Below are 21,364 nucleotides of genomic sequence, written 5' to 3' on the forward strand. Positions count from 1 at the left end.
GTGAGAACCGCCGTATTGCTCGTGAAGCACACAGTAACCCCTTCACACCTGCGCCTGCAAACCGGGAACGAGTAACGGACTGCCTGCAAAATTCTGTGTCCTGTTGCATAGGACGGAGGCTGGCGGCAGCAGGACTAGGGAATTACCGTACCACGCGTAGGCTGACAGTAGCAACACAGTCTGTACAAATGGTAGCATTTGGAGTGGTGTGACCGGGAAACGTGGACTCCTGACGGACTGCTTTACACTGTTTTCAGCGATGAGTCGCGGGTTCCACTACTCCTTGTGACAACCATCGTCGTGTGTGTAGGCGACCTTGGGAAAGGTCTCATTCATCGAAAGACTTGGACAGGCACAGCGGTGTTACTCCTCGCGTTATGGTGTGGGGAGCTATCCGGTACGATTCCAGGTCACAGTTGGTAGTGAATAAGCCAACTTGACGGCACAACGGAATGTCACTGAGCCGTGGTAAAATTTGCTGTTTTGAAGAGCGCGCCGCAGCGCGTAGTGTAAAGCAGTCGCCCTCCGTTTCTGGCGGTGGCGTCGCTTTGGCTATGGGAGCTTTGGTGTCTACCTCTGGTGGGAAAGGGGAAAAGGTAGCCTCTTCACCTGCATTTAAGGGGCGCTATGAGCTCGCTAGTGGAGGAGTCTGGTCGACGAGTCTAGTCAGTTTATCAGCCAAGGTAGCCTGGGTCTGTCTCTCGTCTACATTGGTGAGGTGGATGGTCTCTGTCTGTCTTCCGGAGTGCTAGTATGTGTTAGGCCTCCAGTCTGCTGCAGTTGGCTCAGGCAATGGGCATTGGCGGTTGGATCGATCGGTTGGTCTGTCACGCACTGTGACATAGATGACTTGTCCGCCTTGAGCGTCAGCGCATGTGAGGTCCCGACGTGATTCCATTGGGTTGTTCCGTATAGAAAGGGGTAGTGGCTTCACGGCCGACACGAGAGTAACAGGAGTCAACCCACGACGTCGGTCTGGCCGGGGCGAGCTGCGACGCCGTGAGACAGGAGATCTGCGCGCCTTCCTGCGTTCGTGGAAGCGGCTGGCTGCGAACGGTTCGGGAGAGCGTTTTGGGGGTGCTGCGCTAGGTCTTCGCCAGTCATAGCAGTTTATTAAAAGTTTTGTGATTCGAGATATGTTGTTTCATTTACTTGTTATTTTGGTCAGTCTCTCGTCCCCAGCTTGCTCGTCTGTCTTCCGTCCGCATTTGTTAGGCAGTTAGTGTATGTCTGTTTGTCTGTCGGTCTGCTGTACGTTAATAGCTGCCTCTGTCATGTTTGTCGGATTCAGTGTTAACGAATTTATTGCTTGAAAAGTCCCTCTTACGGGGTGCATAGTTAATGTGCTTTTTGTGAGTTGTTAAAATTTTTAGTTTAAAGTAATATGGTGTGTTGCAGATTTGCACCAGTGTAGTCTTTCAGAGGTTGTTGTGAGCGGTCGTGACTACAGTCCGAAGGCTCATACTGTCAATATTGTTCTTTCTGCCTCTAAATAAAATTGTAACTTAATATTTCGAGGGTTCTTTTCTGCATATAAATTTTAAATCTGTTTTTGAAAAGCCTTTTATGACTAAAGTTCCCATTTGTTAAAGGTAATATCATTTTTACAGCTACTCTGTGGCAACTACTTCCACGCTCACCTAGTATGATTAAATGTGTTGATGTTCTTGATGAATCGCTAGTAAATAAAGTAAATTCACTAAGAAAAGATTTTGAAAGTAAATTCACGGTTCAGTCACGGACATCCCACGCCGTCCTGTGTTACCTCTCACGCGATAGCAGCGTGGTGCCGTTTCAAGCTGGACAACTCTCGTCCACACACCGCCTGTGTCTCAGTGAACGATAGTATAACGCTCAGGTACTCCCAAGGACAGGAGGATCCCCTGTCTATCCGCAACAGAACACGTGTGCAACCAGCTCGGACGTCAATTCTAGCGTTACTCAGGATAGAAGCACCAGTCACAAGAGTTGTGTGCCAGTTTGCATCAGGAATGGATACAAACACTTTGTGACACCCTAACCCAACTAGTGCACGCATCCAGACCAGAGCCGGTGTAATGTCATACTGCCAACTTCACTGTAGATTTGACTCGGTATCGTAGTCACTAAAATGACAAATCACCTTAACCAGTACAGTATCGAAAAAGCCATTGACTTATACGTAAAGATGTGTTATGAAACTGTAAGGCACTGAAAAATCAATTTCATGTGCCATTTAGTATCTTAAAAATCGAATGAGAAGTACACACGTTGAAGAAACGCACAAATCGGAAAGACACGAGTTCATAGAGTTTTGCTTCACTTACATCATTTTTTACGTAAAAAAATCGGAAAACATAATTGTTGCGAATTTGAGCCTGCCGTGAAGTCAAGCCACACTATAATGACCACTGCCGCCTATTGCGTCATTAAAACCTGTGAAACCGGATCTGTTACTAACGACTTCAGGCGTCTGCTAGAGTTCTAGTTTTTGCTAGGGCAGAGCCGGTAGTCTGTTCACGTAGTTTCTGCAGAGAAGAGGTGTGGGTTTGCTGCTGAATTCGCTTTGCGCGGTGAGTGAAACGCTTGAGCAGTATTTCGTCTTACGGCTACAGCTATAAATGCAGTGATAACAAACTCGTATAACTTGCAATTATGTTGTTTTTAGACTAAAAGCGACTTAATCGCACAGTTACAGTCAGCTGATTAACTACGATTCTACGCACAGTGACGCAGTATTCAAAGTAGTCACTAAGTACATCGAATCCTCCAAGCGAGAGTGCTTCCTATGATGTCATAAGGATCACCTAAGTCCCTTTCAGTTATCTGCTGTTCAGCAGTGTAATAGTTATTTAACGGCAGAAATAAGTTGCAGTCCTAACAGGCACTCCCGTTGCTCATGTCATACTGTTAGAGGAAGTATTTGTAAAAAATATTGGGACATGTAACGGCCTCAAATCTGAAATAAACAAACTTGACGTTGGTTACAACTTCTAAAATTACTGCCTGTTGATGTTACAACCCGTGTACGTCAACCACGAAAGCTGTGTATCGTCCTGACACTTCTTGTATAAATCCCTCTACGCATTCAAACATTGATCGACGAACTTCTTGAATCGATGTCGTGTGCCTAGGGCCTCCCGTCGGGTAGACCGTTCGCCAGGAGCAAGTCTTTCCCTAGGGCCTCCCGTCGGGTAGACCGTTCGCCAGGAGCAAGTCTTTCGATTTGACGCCACTTCGTCGACTTTCGCGTCGATGGGGATGAGATTATGATGATTACGACATCACCCAGTACCTGAGCAGAGAAAATCTCTGACCCAGCCGGGAATCGAACCTGGACCCTTAGGACTGACATTCTGTCGCTCCGACCACTAAGATAACGGGGGTGGACCTTGAATCGATAATCCAGCATTGTTTTATTTACCATTTCTCTTCCTCTGCAGACAGTGTTAATGTCCATATCACTGTACTTTTTGTGCCAAAAGTAACAGCATTTTCTATAATTGTGGTTCGTTCCAAAATAAAAATCTCATTCAGGGTTTTTAATTACTGTAGTCTTTTATCCAATGTCATTTCTGGAGATTGTAGATATTGTAGGACTAAATTTACTTTTACCAGCATCAAGTGTCAAAAGTTGACATAGATCAAGAAAGGTAAAATCACATGTAGCTGCAAGGAGTAAGCTTGCTGCAGATCTAGTATCAAAGATTGCCTGAGATGGATCCTACGTATCTTCCAAAGTGTCCACAATTGTTTCTGTTATGATTTCAACTGAATTAATGACCATTCCAGTGAGTATCAGATAGTCGTTTCTGACTTTTCCCTCTTTGTTTTCTACAAGTAATACGCTTCGATACATAAGTAGAATATGTTTAAACTTCTCTGCACTTTCTAAGCAGGTGATGCTTGAGGCAACACATAAAATGCAGGAACTCCACAAAGATTTATGGAATATTTAGCACAGTGAATGAAAAGAGTTGTCAGTAGTAAGTGGGCAGGTTGGGTACACACAGGGATAATTTACTGAGCAAACCCAACCCTTCCACAAAAATAAGATATAAAAAATTAAATTAAAGAAATAATCACACATTGAACTCTAGATCGTGAAAGCCGTTATCATAACTTTTAGTTCTCTCCTTAACATTATACTTTAGTTTAATATCACATTCTCTACAAAAATTGAATGTCCCCATTAATTATTACTATATTAAACTTATTTGGAAAAATAATTTAAATTTATTGTCAAACTCCATCGAAATTTTCTATCTGAAATCTAGTTTTTAAACGTTCACAACCCATAATGTAGTACCATTCATTTACTTTTAGTTCTCTAATCTTTTTAAACAAATTAGAATAGCTACAATTATTTAGATTCTTGAGTAGAGTATCCACTTACATTGAATTAAAATTTTAATAATGTATTAAATTTTTTAATCTTATAAATATACTAATGCATGGAATGAAATAAAGTTTGGCATTTTTTGTTGAAACAAATAATAAACCATTAGAGAGACAAGATGAACATAATATTTGCAACAAATATTTTAAACCATCTTTAAGTATAGTACACTTGAGAAGGCAAAACCATGATGTAAACATAAGTGACATAGAAAAATGGGATGAAATAGGAAACTCAGATTCTCTGTTTTTCATTACTGTAAAAATAATAGAAAATCATAATTTACCTATAAATAATTTACAAAAAATTACACAATTACATTTAAGCCTATTCATTAGTTTTAAAAGCTTTTCACACAATAACCAAAAAGTTAGTCATCAGGGAATACAACAGGCAACTAATTAATATATTCTGTTTGTATAAGTAATGTGTTATGAATTTTTTCTTTACATGAAAAGATAAAAATAAATTATGCAATTTTTAATATGCATAACGCACTTATCATAATTTTCTAGAACCACTCTTTTATGATACTCTAATGAAAATTCTTTCTTAGTCTGTTTGTTGACTAGATTTTTTGTATCAATATCTCTAGCGATTTAACTGTATTCTAGCTGTATCTTTTCCTTCACTTCGCTCTTGCTTAACCTTATCATATATTCACCTTTCAGATATCGAATATTCTTATAGTTTAAAGTGAAACCCTTTGCTACCATGCCTGTTTTTATATCATTTTTCTCACAATAATAACTTTACAGGCCAGTTGATGCCCAATCTGTAAACCAGTTATTTCCTAATTCATCAGTCCATTTGCCTAACATAAAACCTGTTTCCACAGTACTTTCACCATCATCAATATATAGGGTGTTACAAAAAGATACGACCAAACTTTCAGGAAACATTCCTCACACACAAAGAAAGAAAATATGGTATGTGGACATGTGTTCGGAAACGCTTACCTTCTATGTTAGAGCTCATTTTATTACTTCTCTTCAAATCACATTAATCACGGAATGGAAACACACAGCAACAGAATGTACCAGCGTGGCTTCAAACACTTTGTTACAGGTAATGTTCAAAATGTCCTCCATTAGCGAGGGTACATGCATCCACCCTCCATCGCATGGAATCCTTGATGGGCTGATGCAGCCCTGGAGAATGGCGTGTTGTATCACAGCCGTCCACAATACGAGCACGAAGAGTCTCTACATTTGGTTCCTGGGTTGCTTACACAATAGCTTTCAAATGCCCCCATAAATGAAAGTCAAGAGGGTTGAGGTCAGGACAGCGTGGAGGCCATGGAATTGGGCTGCCTCTACCAATACATCGGTCACTGAATCTGTTGTTGAGAAGCGTACGAACAATTCGACTGAAATGTGCAGGAGCTCCATCGAGCATGAACCAGATGTTGTGTCGTACTTGTAAAGGCACATGTTCTAGCATCACAGGTAGAGTATCCCGTATGAAATCATGATAACGTGCTCCATTGAGCGTAGGTGGAAGAACATGGGGCCCAATCAAGACATCACCAACAATGCCTACCCGAACGTTTACAGAAAATCTGTGTTGATGACGTGGTTGCACAAGTGCATGCGGCTTCTCGTCAGCCCACACATGGTGATTGTGAAAATTTACAATTTGATCACGTTGGAATGAAGCCTCATCCGTAAAGAGAACATTTGCACTGAAATGAGGATTGACACATTGTTGGATGAACCACTCGCAGAAGTGTACCCTTGGAGGCCAATCAGCTGCTGACAGTGCCTGCACACGCTGTACATGGTACGTAAAACAACTGGTTCTCCCGTAGCACTCTCCATACAGTGACTTGGTCAACGTTACCTTGTACAGCAGCAACATCTCTGACGCTGACATTAGGGTTATCGTCAACTCCACGAAGAATTGCCTCGTCCATTGCAGGTGTCCTCGTCGTTCTAGGTCTTCCACAGTTGCGAGTCATATGCTGGAATGATCCGTGCTCCCTACGACGCCGATCAATTGTTTCGAGGTCTTCCTGTCGGGACACCTTCGTTCTGGAAATTTGTCTTGATACAAACGTACCGCACCACGGCTATTGCTCTGTGCTAATCCATACATCAAATGGGCATCTGCCAACTCCGCATTTGTAAACATTGCACTGACTGCAAAAGCACGTTCGTGATGAACACTAACCTGTTGATGCGAGGTACTGATGTACTTGATGCTAGTACTGTACAGCAATGACTCGCATGTCAGCACAAGCACCGAAGTCAACATTACCTTCCTTCAGTTGGGCCAAATGGCGAAACTAAAATGAGCTCTAGCATAGAAATTAAGCGTTTCCGGACACTTGTCCACATAACGTCTTTTCTTTATTTGTGTATGAGAAATGTTTCCTGAAAGTTTGGCCGTACCTTTTTGTAACACCCTGTATACCACAGAATCGGTATCTAAATATATAATATATCCTCCTAGTTTATCTAACAAAACCTATAATTATAGCTGTATTATTTTCCTCACAATAACCCTTTAAATTGAACTTCTTCTGAACCATACTGTCATTAAGAAAATTTATATCTATATTGTCTGATTGATCATACAGTAGCCTCTCATAACAACGCTGTAAATTTGCTATATATTCTGTTCGACTCATATTTTGCCTTTGCCCGAATTTCTCCCATAATGAATTAGGTCACATCTTAGGAACAGATCTGTGTCCTGGATTTTCCTTTATGGTTTTAGTATCTAAGTCAATATCTTATTTCTCTTTAACTGTTTTGGCATACTCTTCACCACTTTCAAAATTATATGGATGGTATTTTCAAAAAATCTTTCATATAATTTTTAAATGGCATATTGCTATTACTTTTAAAATCTAAAGCTTCATACACATTTAAAATTTCATAGCCTGTTTCTACAGCTTTCTTCACTTCATCAGTCGTCCAAGTACCAATAAAACTTGTTTCATCATCACTGTGATTGCATTTATCTATTTTTTCTTGAGTACATTTGACACAAAAAGGAAACAAAAGTTTCTCATTTTTATCTATTACAGTTTAAACTGCACAGGCAAAACTGGGTGATACAATACTTTACATTTTATTAAACCAAACCAATTTTGAGAACAGTATATTGGTCTATATATTTTTCTGTGATATTGTTGAAGATAAAATTGTACAGTAGAATAAAGACTACATATGTCAATATATTTTATGTTTGTGTTAACGCCATCAGCTTTAGTTCTGAACTTTATTGCATTTGTTTGACTACCATAAAAAGATTTCTTGGATTGAATGGGTCAACAATTTCAGGTAAATATTTCAATTTCTAAAGCTTTTTACAATCTGCTGAGTAAAGCGAATTATATTCCTACGTCTCTACTAAATTATTTCCTGCGTTTCGTATTTCTGCGCTTCTTGTTAAGGTCTTTTGATAAAGATAATCCATTGTTTCTTTTTTTTTAATTGTCTCACTTTTAAAACATTTTTCACAACCATGCCAATAAGAACCATGGTATTGATAGACAGTATTAGTTTCTTTGTCAAATTCATCTGCTTTGCACCAGCCATTCTTACTTCACCCCCATTAAGAGTATGTCAGATATTATTATTGTTTAAACTGTCTAACCAAGCTATGGACTCTTTAATCGAATTCTCTTTCTATCCGTCACCCAATAAAGCAATTTTCTTTTCAGGTAAATATTTAGATCTGTAAATAGCCATTGGAAAACTATCAACAGGGCCTTGTACAAAGTTATTGCTGCCCTATAATTTTTAGGCCTAACTATTTTATCTCCAATAACATTATTTTTGTTCCTGTGTAGATGATATATGGCATTATTGTATTACAGCTGCAGCACTTCAAAATGAACTGGGAATCATAACCTTTAGCATAGTGAGCTATGAATGTAAAATAACTGTTTTCTTTTCAGATATGAGCCACCTACAGAATTCTTTATTGGTCTTAAATTTATAAACAGTATCTCCATTGAAACTGTGAAAAATTATGAAATCTGGAATATGTATACCAGTTCCTTGTTGAGTTTCATAATCAAAACACATGTATCTTTCTGTGTGGGTACAATACACTCTCTTAGCAAATCCATCTTCACCGCATTTAAACTGTTTACCAGGAATTATTTTACAGCATATGAACAATTGCTATACATAAACATTTTTTGAATTCTCCATAAAGATATCAGCCATCCTTATCACATTTTAGCAACCTTGCACTATAAAATTATCACCAAATTTTCTTTCCCAAATAACTTATTTTTGAAAATTATACTGCATTAAACATGTATGATTTCCAATTTTCGCTGCTTGTTTACTATTCCTGCGTATTTCAAAGCTGCATTTATGTTCTTTGGATCTAAAACAGTATTTAAATTTATAAGCTGTATTACAAGCTTTAGGTGATTTTTTTTCAATGAACTGATGTTCTGGACCTTTGCACAATGCAGATTTTTCTTTCTATTTTGCATTTGTGTGTACCTTCTACTAAAATGTAGGCTTTCATGGCCGGAAATCTCATGTCCATTACGATTATCCGGGCTGTTATGCCGTGGTCGGTTGATGAATTTTGTCTCAATCCCCAACGTTTCGTCCCCGTGTGCCGGAGACATCTTCAAGGGGATCTGTAGCTCGATGGAAGGTCCAACACACCCGCTGGCTCGCTACTGACTGCCGCTAAATTCCGTGTCCGATCGCTCCCACGCCGCGGCGTGACGTCAATTGTTTTGAAAACGTCAGTGCAATTGGCCGCTGTCCGCTGCCGTCGATCACCGTTGCCATCACGCAGTAGTGGACGGGTGGTACACATCTTCTTTAACACCGGCATCTGTATACCGTTTAATTTCACGCCCTCCTCCTTTCGATTGAAATTATTGGGGTGTTAAGCGATTTAGATTGCTTCCCTGTAGAGCCTTGCGTAATATACGCTTGTGGTAGCTAGTACTTGCGTCTCCTCGAAAAGAATATGGTAGTTCCATGGCTGGAAAGCCTGCTCCGCAACAGCTGATCGTCCCGTTTCTCCTCTTCTACAATTGCCCTTGTGCTCTTCCAAACGTTTTGAAACAGATCTTTTACTGGTACCCACATATACATCTCCACAGCTTCATGGAATCCTATACGCTCCAGCTTTTTCCAATGGTTTGCAAGCGTCCTTGGCAAGCTTAAGGTATTCCTGTATCTTCCTGGTGGGCTTATAAATTATGGTAATATTCCGATTCGTCGAGATCCTCCCTATTCTTTCCGTTACATTTTTAACAAACGGCAGGAAAACCTTAGATTTTGCAGTAGCCTGCACGTCACTATGATTTCTGTGTGGCTGTCTCAACGCACGTTTTATTTCGGCGGACGAATATCCGTTTTTCATTAGTGCATTGTGGAGGTGTTCCATCTCCGTGTCGAGCAACTCAGGTTCACAAATATTTCTAGCTCTGTACGCTAACGTCTTGATAACACCCCGCTTCTGTTGTGGGTGGTGGTTCGAATCCCGGTGCAAATAACGGTCCGTGTGCGTGGGATTGCGGTACACTTAGTATATTCAGTATACTGCTGTACCATTAGTCTCATCAGATGTTAATATATCTCTGATTTTATTGCACAAAGCTTGAAGAGATTCTCGAGTATTATTAGATGCTTTATATCCTGTGCAAATTGTATAAAAACATTTTTGGATTGCTGGTTGTTATATTCAGCTTATCTCTTTTCCTGAAATTAGTTCTCTTTTTAGCTATATCTACCATAGAACTGTGTGCTTTCGCTATATAGTCTGTTTTATTACCGACAGTACCGAGTGTGGAGATATTGAAATCATTAAAAACGATTTGATAGTCAACAGACCATGCTTTAAATTATTCATTATATCTTCATCATATATCTTTTATCTCAAATAAATGCTTTTTACATGGCTTAGTCTCTTTTCCTTGCTCAAACTGTTTGCTACTGAATGGATAAATTTGATCTAATCTAACTATTGTTTCTTGTCTCGGTGGTCAAGGTTTTTTAATAATATCATCATAAAATCTGTAAAAATAATTTATATTTTGTACTTATTTTGGTCATGATCTAGTTACTTGGAATAGTACTGAATGAAATTGGAGCTCCTGTAGCATAATTGCATGAACTAACTTTGATTTCTTTAATTTAATGTACCTGCTAAGACCAAGTTTTACAACTCTTGCTTTGAGTTCTCTTGCTTCCAACTATTGAGTTCTTTTAGGATGAGGTAAATTATTTGAAACGATTAAATTAATTAAACCATGTTTCTAAATCTGCCAAAAACTCGGATATTATTCCTTTTGCAATAATCACGAAGTTGAGTGACTGTAAACTCTCTCAAGGAGGCTTCCATTTATTAAGGAGAGAAAACATTAGCTTTACAAAAATGTAGTGATTTCATTTTTAATTATTTTGATGTGTCTATTTGTCTGTAAATATTTTGTGAGAGCACTTTTAACTATTTCTTTTAAACATGTAGACATTATTTTCTTTCTTTGCATATCTTATAATTGACAAATCTTCTATCTACTTGAGAGTTTGTCCCTAGATGTGTAACTGAAGTAAGAAAAGACTATCCAATTCATTTTTTACGATAGGCTTCTCTTTGTTCTCTATTTAACTCCTGTACATTGTAAAAACAAAGAAAATCTTTCATGCCCTTAAATTTTTCTGAAGTATTCTCATAATTAGATATAAACTGTTTAAAACGTTCTTTTCTATTATTATATGTATTTCTTCTAAACATTTTATAACATTCTATACAAAAATGTGAATGTTTATCCTTTTTATGTTTATGTGCATGGAAGTTATCACTTGACTTTTCCACTTCCCTTTTTTTATGCTTCTTCAAAACTTTCATTCATTGAGACAATTCTTTCATTAGACTAACTAAAATTATTCCTCAGTAAATGAATCAAAATGGTTCAAATGGCTCTGAGCACTATGGGACTTAACATCTATGGTCATCAGTCCCCTAGAACTTAGAACTACTTAAACCTAACTAACCTAAGGACATCGCACAACACCCAGCCGTCACAAGGCAGAGAAAATCCCTGACCCCACCAGGAATCGAACCCGGGAACCCGCGCGTGGGATGCGAGAACGCTACCGCACGACCACGAGATGCGGGCAGTAAATGAATCCTATTATTTGTTGCTGTGGTATAGATAGTTGTATAGATAAAGTATCTACACTCTTCATTTTCTTCCTATCACTAGTACTATTACTCGTGTGAGTGTCCGCTGTACAATACACATTTCATGAAAAAGAAATTGTAATCCATAATGACACACTCAAAAGGAAATTGTTAGAGTGGCTGCATTTGCGCTGAACCTCAACTGTTTGTACACTCCAGAAAAATATAATTTTATGAATTTCAGGTGGTAAATATCTACTGCTTGAAAAATTTTGTCTTTTATTATGTATGGAATTACAGGATCGATGATTGTGAACCCTGAAGAATTAACAGAGTGCTAAAGAATTTAAACATATTTTATTTTATATAAATGGAATTGATTCCATCGACATCAAATACACTGACTGCTGTTGTTGAATTGTACATCATGAATATATCTCCATTTATTAACCACAATAACTATCAGCTAAATTTGGACTCATGGTTTACAGATATTTGGGTTCCTTTATCTGAAGAGAGAAATGTTTTAATTGCAAATGATATCTTAGCTTTTCTCTATGGCTTTCCAGGTATTAATAACTTAATCCCTGCATTTTTAAAAGGAATTACAGAGATCAAATATTTGACTGATGCAACATTAAGAAGAAATGAAGGCCATTATCTCGAATTTCTGAAACAAAATGATATTCCATATGCAGAGTGCTATAGAGTTGAAATTTATCTACTACATTTTATTTCTATACCAATGGAGACAATTCTATCAACATGAACTTCGTCCATGATGAACAGTTTTGAATTCATTCAAGAGAAGAAGTATGAATTAAGTTTAGTAACAAGGTTCAAGGATATATCGTTTCCATGATTTAACAAAAAAGATATTTTGATTACGAATGATATTTTATGCTTTATTAAAGTTGGAGCCTCAGTGGCTGAAAAATTAACACAATATAAGAAGAATTTTATTGAATCGTTCATCAAATATAATTTAGATTATACTGAAATAAAACTCAATGATCTGTTAGCCTTAGAATATGAATATATCCAAAAGAAATAAAAAATATAACACCAAATAATTTAAATAAAAAATCGTGTAATAAGTTTGAGAACCAAAGTAGCTAACGCAATTTAAAGATTACTATATTGCTTTGGAAGTAATATTTCGTGATTATGCTGACTATGTGAAAGAATATAAAGCCATTCAGTCTCAGAAAATTATTGAACAACAGGTTAAAGAATTAAAAGAAAAGGAAAAAGAATGTCTATATTTAAATGATATAATACGTGATGTGGCAGAAATGAAGAAAGAGCAAATTGTTTACATTGCCACAGCCAAGCAATATGCCAAGAAAAAGTATTTCAGAGTTGGTGGTGTATTATCTGAAAATCATCTTTCAAGAAGATTATACAGTTATAATAGTGGAAGACCTAAAGATGATAAAATATGTTATGTCAGAAAATAGACATGTACAGATTACAAATTAGTAGAGAATATGCTTAACACTTGTTTTGCTATACACAGAGTAGACAACAGAAAAGAAATATACAAAATGCATTTCAACAGTCTGTCTTATTTTGTTGATAAATAATCTGGTCAATCAAACGATATCGTTGATGAAATAAATGAGAAGAGAAAAAATGTTTATGAAGAAATTTAGCATGTGCCCACTATAGAATCTTAATTTATTTCATATATTTTTATTATATATAAATGAAGTGAATTCCAGTGACATCTAATACTGTGATGAATATTTCTGAATTTATTGAGGAAAAGAATCAGTTAAACTGGGTTCTTGGTTTAAAGATATTTGGGTTCCACTGTTTAATACCTAATGATATTTTGTGCTTTATTCATTATGGAATTTCAGAGGTGTGTAACATTAACACTCAAATCTTTAAAAAATATCGAATGATTTTTAATTAGATATTTAGTAAAATATAACCTATAATTAAATAAAGAATCTTACTCAGACTGAATTAATGTCTGTTTTTTAAATATTCATAAACATTACAAATTTCGTGTCCTTTGAGATTGAACAAGTAATTCACGCATTCATCAGTTAATTGATTTATGAGTGTAGAGGTCGCTTCATTCTGGTAACATACAGCTGGGAAAATTGAAAATGCAATTTTTTTCATTCTTAGGGTAGCCATTTATAAAGAAAATTTTTTATTAATGGAAATATCTTTTCCTGCTAACATGACAAATTTCTACGTCTAAAAATTATAAAGAATTCTAGTGTAAGCATCAGAATTAATGTTGGTGAAGATGATTGTATTTCCTTAGAAAATTTATTAAATCAACTGAGTGTTATTCAATAGTGTACCTTTAAATATGCAACCAAAATCATTGAATAATTATGTTATTTTTATTTACCCTACTGTTATGCCAATTATCAGAATCTAGCCATTTGACATACACTTTACCTCCTTTAGTCTCAAACATTTTTCAAACAAGATATAAATCAGAATGTTTTGTTTTCTGTAGCTCTCGCTCATAAAAATTTCCTTTGATATATTTCAATTTATACGTGATTGGATTAGTTAGAATAAAAAATTCAATTTAAAAAATTTCTGCTGATCAGTTAGCAGAAAATCCTTTTTCAAAATGTCCTTTTAATTTACCGACTCCAATTTTATCCCCTTTTCTAAATTCTAGCTTTTTCACTATTTTTAACCGCATCTGGGAGTTGGGTCTTAAATTCATTTTATTAACTTCTGTTGGTTTCATTTTTATAGTAGAATGTTTTGTGTTGTTGTACTCATCAACTAATTTCGAGTCTATATAGACCTATTTTATTTCCTTCAAAGCTACATTTCTTCCACATCTTTTCTTTAAGTGTTCTGTTAAATCTTTCAACAACAGATGCTTTTCATTCTGTGAAAATTGAATAATGATTGTTATATTTCTTCGTCAGTTCTTGAAAATCTTGATAATAGAATTCTTTACCATTTCCTGTCTGTAAATTTTTTGGTTGTCTCGACTTGAATATTTATTTCAAAAGTATCAACAACATTATTAACTGTTTTATGTTTAACTTGGTTACCCCAAGCAAATTTAGAAAAGACATCAATAACAGTCAATAAAAATTTATATGCTCAATTTATTTTCAAAATTCCTTTCGATTTGCTGAAACCCATTTCGACTAGATTGGCTTGACATAGATCATCAATACTGAGAGAAATTACATGTATTCGTCTGAAATTTTTTTTCTTATTGGTTTATGTAATTCTTTAATGATTTCGTTATGAATATTAGGGAGTAATGATTTACTATGCACTTAACCCACAAATTTTTTGACAAATTACTCTTTCTGTTTTTACATACTGTACAAAGACCTTCAATTCTTTGTCATCCGTTTTTAGTTGTTAATCTGTGAGGATTTTCGTGTCAAATGGTGGATGTGACTATGATTATTCATTTATATAGAATAAAAGTTAGTAAGATTTAAAATATTTCACCAAATGTAATTAACTTTACATCAACAGGAACAGTTTGAACAGAATCTTTTAAACCTATGTTGAGAAAATTTGAGTTGTTTACCATTATTGATTGATTACTACTGTTTATTTCGTATAGTTTATCGGCCACACTTACAGTGATGTGAATATCATCACATATTAAATCTTATTAAAAACAATAATTCTTTTAAGCCAGAAAGTGTATTCAAAATTGTACTTTTTTGTTCTGCTCCAGTCATAAATGTAAATTCAGTTACTTGTTTATCATTTATGAGTACTTCTTACGATCTCCAAGAAATATATTGCTGCAGTCCTTAATACGCACAGTGATGCCCAGACAAATTAACACACTTCAGAGGCGATGAACAACTGACCCCCTCGTGAATGGCCTTACCACATTTGCCGCAAGTGGATTCTCCCTTAAGTCCGAGAATAGTGTATGTAAAGCGCTGGCATTTGAAAAAGCGCACTATGGTAGGGACGAACGACTGCACGCTTCAGCTGTTGAAAGATAGAGTAAACTTGTCTGATTTTGATCAGGTCGCCAACCATTTCATTGTATTTTGCACGACACAATGCCTTCTAGGCCCACTCAGCTTTCAGTTCCTCCTTGGGAATATGTAGATATCTGAATGACACAACATTTTAGCTGTACTTCAAGCTATTGTGTAGCTCACTTTCGACTTTATTTCCCCTCATGCGTTTACCTTCATAGAGGTTCTTAGTTGTAGGGAACTAGAACTTTCTATGAAAAATCGCTTGATGGATTTCAAAGTGCCAGTGAGACCCAATAACACGCTTTTGAATTTAGAAAGCGGAAACGTACTCAAAGTTGCCCTCTATCCCATTCTTTTTTTTTCCTTTTTGTAGCTGTTGAAGAACATTATGACCGACAGCACGCATTCTGTTGCTGTTATCATAAGAACTCTTGAAAAATACCTGAATCAGGAGAACTGGTTATTCAGGCTCTCTTGTTAGACGCCGGCCGCTGTGGACGAGCGGTTCTAGGCGCTTCAGTCTGGAACCGCGCGACCGCTACGGTCTCATGTTCGAATCCTGCCTCGGGCATGGATGTGTGTCATGTCCATAGGCTAGTTAGGTTCAAGTAGTTCTAAGTTGGAGGGGACTGATGACCTCAGATGTTAAGTTCCTTAGTGCTCAGAGCCATTTGAACCATGTTCTTGTTAGACTGATTATTGAAAGCCACCAGCGGTACATCCAGTCCGCTCGGATTTGAGGTTCCACTTGGTCCCACGCTGAGCTGGATCAAACCAAGATTCCAGTTCCCTGTGGCACACAGTGTTCGACTGCCGCATTGTACAGTGGCCGCCGAAGCATTCCCATAGTTTATGGTAACAGAAGTCTTAGATGCTTGCGAGGCTCGTCCTCATGAACTCCGCGGCCGCTAAGCACGTACCCGTAAAACGAATGCTGAGCCCCTGATAACAATGATCTGATATTTTTCATAACCTTTATGACAGAGTTTGCCTCTCAAAAGAAGAACTTATGACTGCATTACACATAAAATTATTCTGTACATTTCGTTCAATTAGTTACTCGAAGTCATTTAATTTTTTGCGTCATTGGGAGTTGGCTTACATAAAAGTTACAGTTCCTTGTTAAACACATTTTATATCCCAGTTCGCCTTTCGTAGAATTTACGTACCGTCTCTGAAGTTGTCGACGAAATGAGGTTAAAATATACAGTTAGAGGAAAATTTAATTTCATTGGGCTTTTTTCTCTCTCATCAGTCTTCTGGATGGTCTGACGCAGCCCGTCACGAATTCCTCTCCTGCGTCAAACTCTTCAGCACAGTGTAACAAAATTAACATCTGCAAGTATTTCTTCGAAATACATTCTAAGACAAAACGAAGAAAACAAAAGCGACGCGCCAAAAAGGAATCATCCGAGAGGGACAAGAATCGGTAGATGTGAAGTGCATGTACAGGCAAGCAAAAAGCTGAAAAAAGCGTTTTTGGTTTACCCAGATTGCGAACCTCTTTCTGTTGAATAAATAATCCAGCTTAGGAAAACCTGTAATCATTTGCTTGTCTGTGTATGTACATCACATCTCCCATTTTTTCTTTCTGTGTTAGAGAGTTTTACAGTCGATATAGTCCTGTGCTATTAATAATCTCCACATCTCCTCCAGCTACTATGGATGTTATTCCATGATGTCCCATCTCCTTGTCCCTTCTTCTTGTCAGTGATTTTCACATATTTCTCTCCTCATCTATTCTGCAGGAAAACTCATTCCCTATCAGTCCAACTAATTTTCAAGATGATTCTGTAGCACCAGAACACAGATATTTCGATTCTCTTCTTTTCTGGCTTTGAAACTATCTGTGATTTATTTCTGTACAATGCAATGCAGCAAAACTGCGTTCTCAAAATTTTATTCCTTAAATTAGGTCCGACGTTTGATACTAGTAGACCTCTCTAAGCAGGGGTGTCCTGGTTGCCTCTGATACTCTGCTTTTTTAAGTCCTTTCTTCATCGTCATGTATCATTTTCCTTCTAAGCTAGTAGAATCCCTTCGCTTTGTCTAATTCCTGGTCCCCCAAGTCCTGGTGTTAGATTTAACGTTAATCTCATTTGTACTACTCGTCTTTATTCAGTTTACTCACAATAGCTGATGGTATGTCTCCAGACACATAGATTTTAGATAGCAACTTGAGCTGTAATTTGGACGTCACTTCCCCGAAAATTTACAAACTCCGTAGGAGTGTTATCTGCGGCTTCCACATTACTTGATCTCAGTTCCTCCAAAGCTCTGTTTAACCCTGTCTTTCATGTTGTCTCCCATTTGTTCTTCTTCTATGACACCATGCAGCTCCCCCCATCGTAGAGGCCTTCAGTGCAATCATTCCACCTAATTTCAACGATGTTTACTTTTCCTATGCGCTGAATCTGTCCTTATGAGGACCATTTCTCTCTCGACTGACTCGCATTTTTGCTGTAGCCATTTCGTCTTAGCTTCTCTGCGCTTTCTACATATCTTATGCCTTAGCGACTTTGACTACTATATTTCTGTCATAATCTGAGATATCTGTACTTCCTCCTTTTGTCCATCAACTGAAATACATCTGTCGTTACCCAAGGTGTCTTCACAGTTCCTTCTCTTTTACCTATACCTGACTGATCAGTTACTGTGATTGCCTTATTTAGATGTGTGACTTCCTCTTCAACTGAACAGCCTACTGTGATATTCACTACAGCAACATTACTCACTTAGAGAAATTATTTCAGTACCCTGCCTCTTCCACATTGATTCTTTGGGATAATTGTCTTTCCTTTCCGTTATTGGCGTTAGTTTGATGTCGATTCTGACGAGGAAAATCCTGTCACTAACTATTCGGAGTAGCTTACTCTCTGCCCTGCCTTCCTATTCTTGAGGAATTCTACTCCTGTACTGAGCGAGGAAGCGGAGTGGTTAGCTCAATGGACTCGTAAAGCCCGCGTCCGACCATTCTGATTTAGGTTTTCTGTGATTTTCCTAACTCACTCCAAGCAAATGCCTTTGAAAGGAATGGGCCGATTTCCACCCCGATCCTTGAAACAACCCAACCTTTTGGCGAGACTTTATAAACACCAATCCTTCTTCTTCGATTCCTTCTAAGCAATCTGTGGTTGTGTGTCTCATACACCTTTGGCTTTTACTATTAGTGAACTGGTATTCTGCTTCAAGCGACTGTGTCTACTTTCTGCTTTAGAGCAATGACTGACACCGGCAAATACTTGGTGATCACGGCTGAGGAGATGGCATACGTCAGGAGGGAGGTGGGCACCAACGAGGATGACATCAAGACGGCTGTGACGTCACTGCGAGAGTGGCTTAGGATGCAGCCACACTTACCTGACGCCGTAGGTCGGTACATTTGTCACACTAGAGGCCATATATTACCCCTACTAATGTGTATACCATCATCATAATTGGTGTAGCCACTCACATGTAATGCTTTGTACATTTAAATATTATTTATCTCTTTCATTAGCAGTTCTGGAGCAGCACTGTCTTATCATTGTTGCATCTGAAATTCACTCCAATTTGTTACAAATTTTACAAGTGCAGAAATAAATCCACCCTATCTCGTTACTGATGATCAGATTTTTTATTGATATCTGTGAAACAAAAACTTATAGTTTTGTATAGTAATTTGTGGTTGCGACTCAACAAGGAAGTAGTCACTGCCTATGTTCATTTTAAATTTACTTCTCTATTACTACTTCATTGTCTCCATCTTGGCTTATGTAAAATACTGCATTACTATGATCAACTTTACACCTTAACCTCAAATTTTATGTACCTCTTTCAGCTGGTTATCTTGGTTACCTGTTCAGTGATTAGGATTGCTTTGATATGCTATTACACTGTTTAATATTATGCATACTACGTAAATCAGCAATGTGAAAGCGTATGCCTATGTGCAGTATATGATTGTGGGACCATACGACAGTTTTAATGACACATATATAGTAAAAAACTGAAAAAGTACATTTCTTACCAGTTCTATCGTACGAAATTCTTTATAGCAAAACAGCTGTCCATATAAGAATCCTTTCTGTTTACTGTTTCCTTAGTATCCTTCTGAACATCTACCTTTATATTCACTACAGGAAATCTGTGTTCCAGACGACTCCCTCATTGAGCGAATGTACATCAACTCCAAGTGCAGCATGGAGAAGGTGAAACTGGGATTAGACGCATACTTCTCCCTCAAACACAGATTTCCCGAGTTACTAATGAACAGAGATATTGGAGGAAGCGACTTCCAGTTTTTAATGAAGCACTTGTGAGTTCTGACCTATCTTTAGTATTTTTAAATTAATAAAGAGTTGTTATTTGTTCAGTAGCTTTTCATGCTGTATTGTAATGGATATATGATTGTGAAGGGCACATGTACCAATGTTTGGACTCTTGTCTAACCAAGTATAGGCATACGTTATCTTGTCACTTCTTCGTGAAATGAAAATATTACATTTCTTGGAAAAACAGTAGAATCTTTTATGTTACTAAAACAGTATTTAAATATTTACGTCTACGATCAAATGGAAAATCATTTTTGGATCCTCTGGGACTGCTGCATAGCGAATGTCTTTCAAGCACATATAAATTCGTATAACCAGATACGCTGTTGTGAGTATTACTTTTTATTTGAACTATGGTCCTATTTCAGCTACACAGCCATCATCAGGATAGCTGTAATTGAACATTGTATAAATATGTGGTACATTTCTTGTATTACATGTGAATTATGAATAATATGGTTTTACATACGTTTCCAGTCCTGACTTCCCTGCAGTATCGTTGTTCCTGTTGCTATCTGTTTGTTACTGATTATATTTTGAGTTAATGTAACAACGATGATTAGTTTTTCAGTTTGTCCTGACTTTTCGTTCAGTAGTAGTCAGAAATAAACTTCAGTATGATGTTGAAATCTGTCACAACTGCCGTCACTAAACGTCAACTACAGACAGTTTTATTTCTGACGTCTAATAAACGAAGAGTCAGACCAAACTACGAAAATGATTATTTCTGTTACACTAACGTAAAATATATGGTTCAAATGGCTCTGAGTACTATGGGACTTAACTTCTGAGATAATCAGTTTCCTATAGCTTGGAACTACTTAAACCTAACTAACCTAAGGACAACACACACATCCATGCCCGAGGCAGGATTCTAACCTGCGACCGCAGCGGTCGCGCGGTTCCAGACTGTAGCGCCTACAACCGCTCGGCCACCCCGGCCGGCCGTAAAATACAGTCAGTAACAAATAGAGAGCAGAAGCAACGATGTTGCATGGAAGTCAGGACTTGAAAACGAATGTAAAATCTCGTTGTTCGTAACTCACACGTTAAACAACAAATTTACCAAGATTTATTACAGATAATGTGATGATGGTTGTATAACTGAAATAGGGCTGTAGTTAAAATATAAAATAATACTCATAGCAGTGTAACTGGTTATGCAAATTTATTTATTATGTCTTTGAAAAATCAGTTATAAGTTTTATCAGTCATTCTGCTTTAAAATTCGACAGTTCTTTTAATGACTGTTTCGATCTCACAGCGTTCGATAGTTTTGTTAGGCTGCTTGAAATGGTATCCCTTTTTAAAAACTCGTTTAGTGAAACGCATCTTTAAAATGTGCGGTCGTATCATCATTTCAACGCAGAAGACTTTATTCCTGTGATCTAGATTTCAACAGTTTTGTTGCCACTACATATGTTAACAACATGACCAGCACTTCCGTTGTTTGTACTTTTATTCCTAAACATTGGTGACAACCCACAAAGTGACAGCGCCCTCTTCGTACTTCATTTCAGTGCCTATCTCGACATTGTTGTGTAAAACCGTATGACAACTATGGATCCGCTAGCATCAACTCACAGAACCAAAAAACA

At 37.4% G+C, this 21,364-nt stretch overlaps 1 protein-coding gene across 1 annotated transcript in view; it reads left to right on the plus strand.

The window, feature by feature from the left end:
* Positions 1-2,499: 2,499 nt before the first annotated feature.
* The window catches only part of LOC124612311 (clavesin-1-like), a 48,151-nt gene continuing 29,286 nt past the window's right edge, over positions 2,500-21,364 (plus strand). Inside the window, exons 1-3 of the mRNA XM_047140434.1 lie at positions 2,500-2,552; positions 18,671-18,825; positions 19,591-19,750. Coding sequence (XP_046996390.1) covers positions 18,675-18,825; positions 19,591-19,750 — 311 coding nt within the window. The 5' untranslated portion in view covers positions 2,500-2,552; positions 18,671-18,674. The remainder of the gene's footprint in view (positions 2,553-18,670; positions 18,826-19,590; positions 19,751-21,364) is intronic.

The sequence above is a fragment of the Schistocerca americana genome, chromosome 4 (genome assembly GCF_021461395.2).
Source record: "Schistocerca americana isolate TAMUIC-IGC-003095 chromosome 4, iqSchAmer2.1, whole genome shotgun sequence".
In the NCBI taxonomy this organism is placed as follows: domain Eukaryota; kingdom Metazoa; phylum Arthropoda; class Insecta; order Orthoptera; family Acrididae; genus Schistocerca; species Schistocerca americana.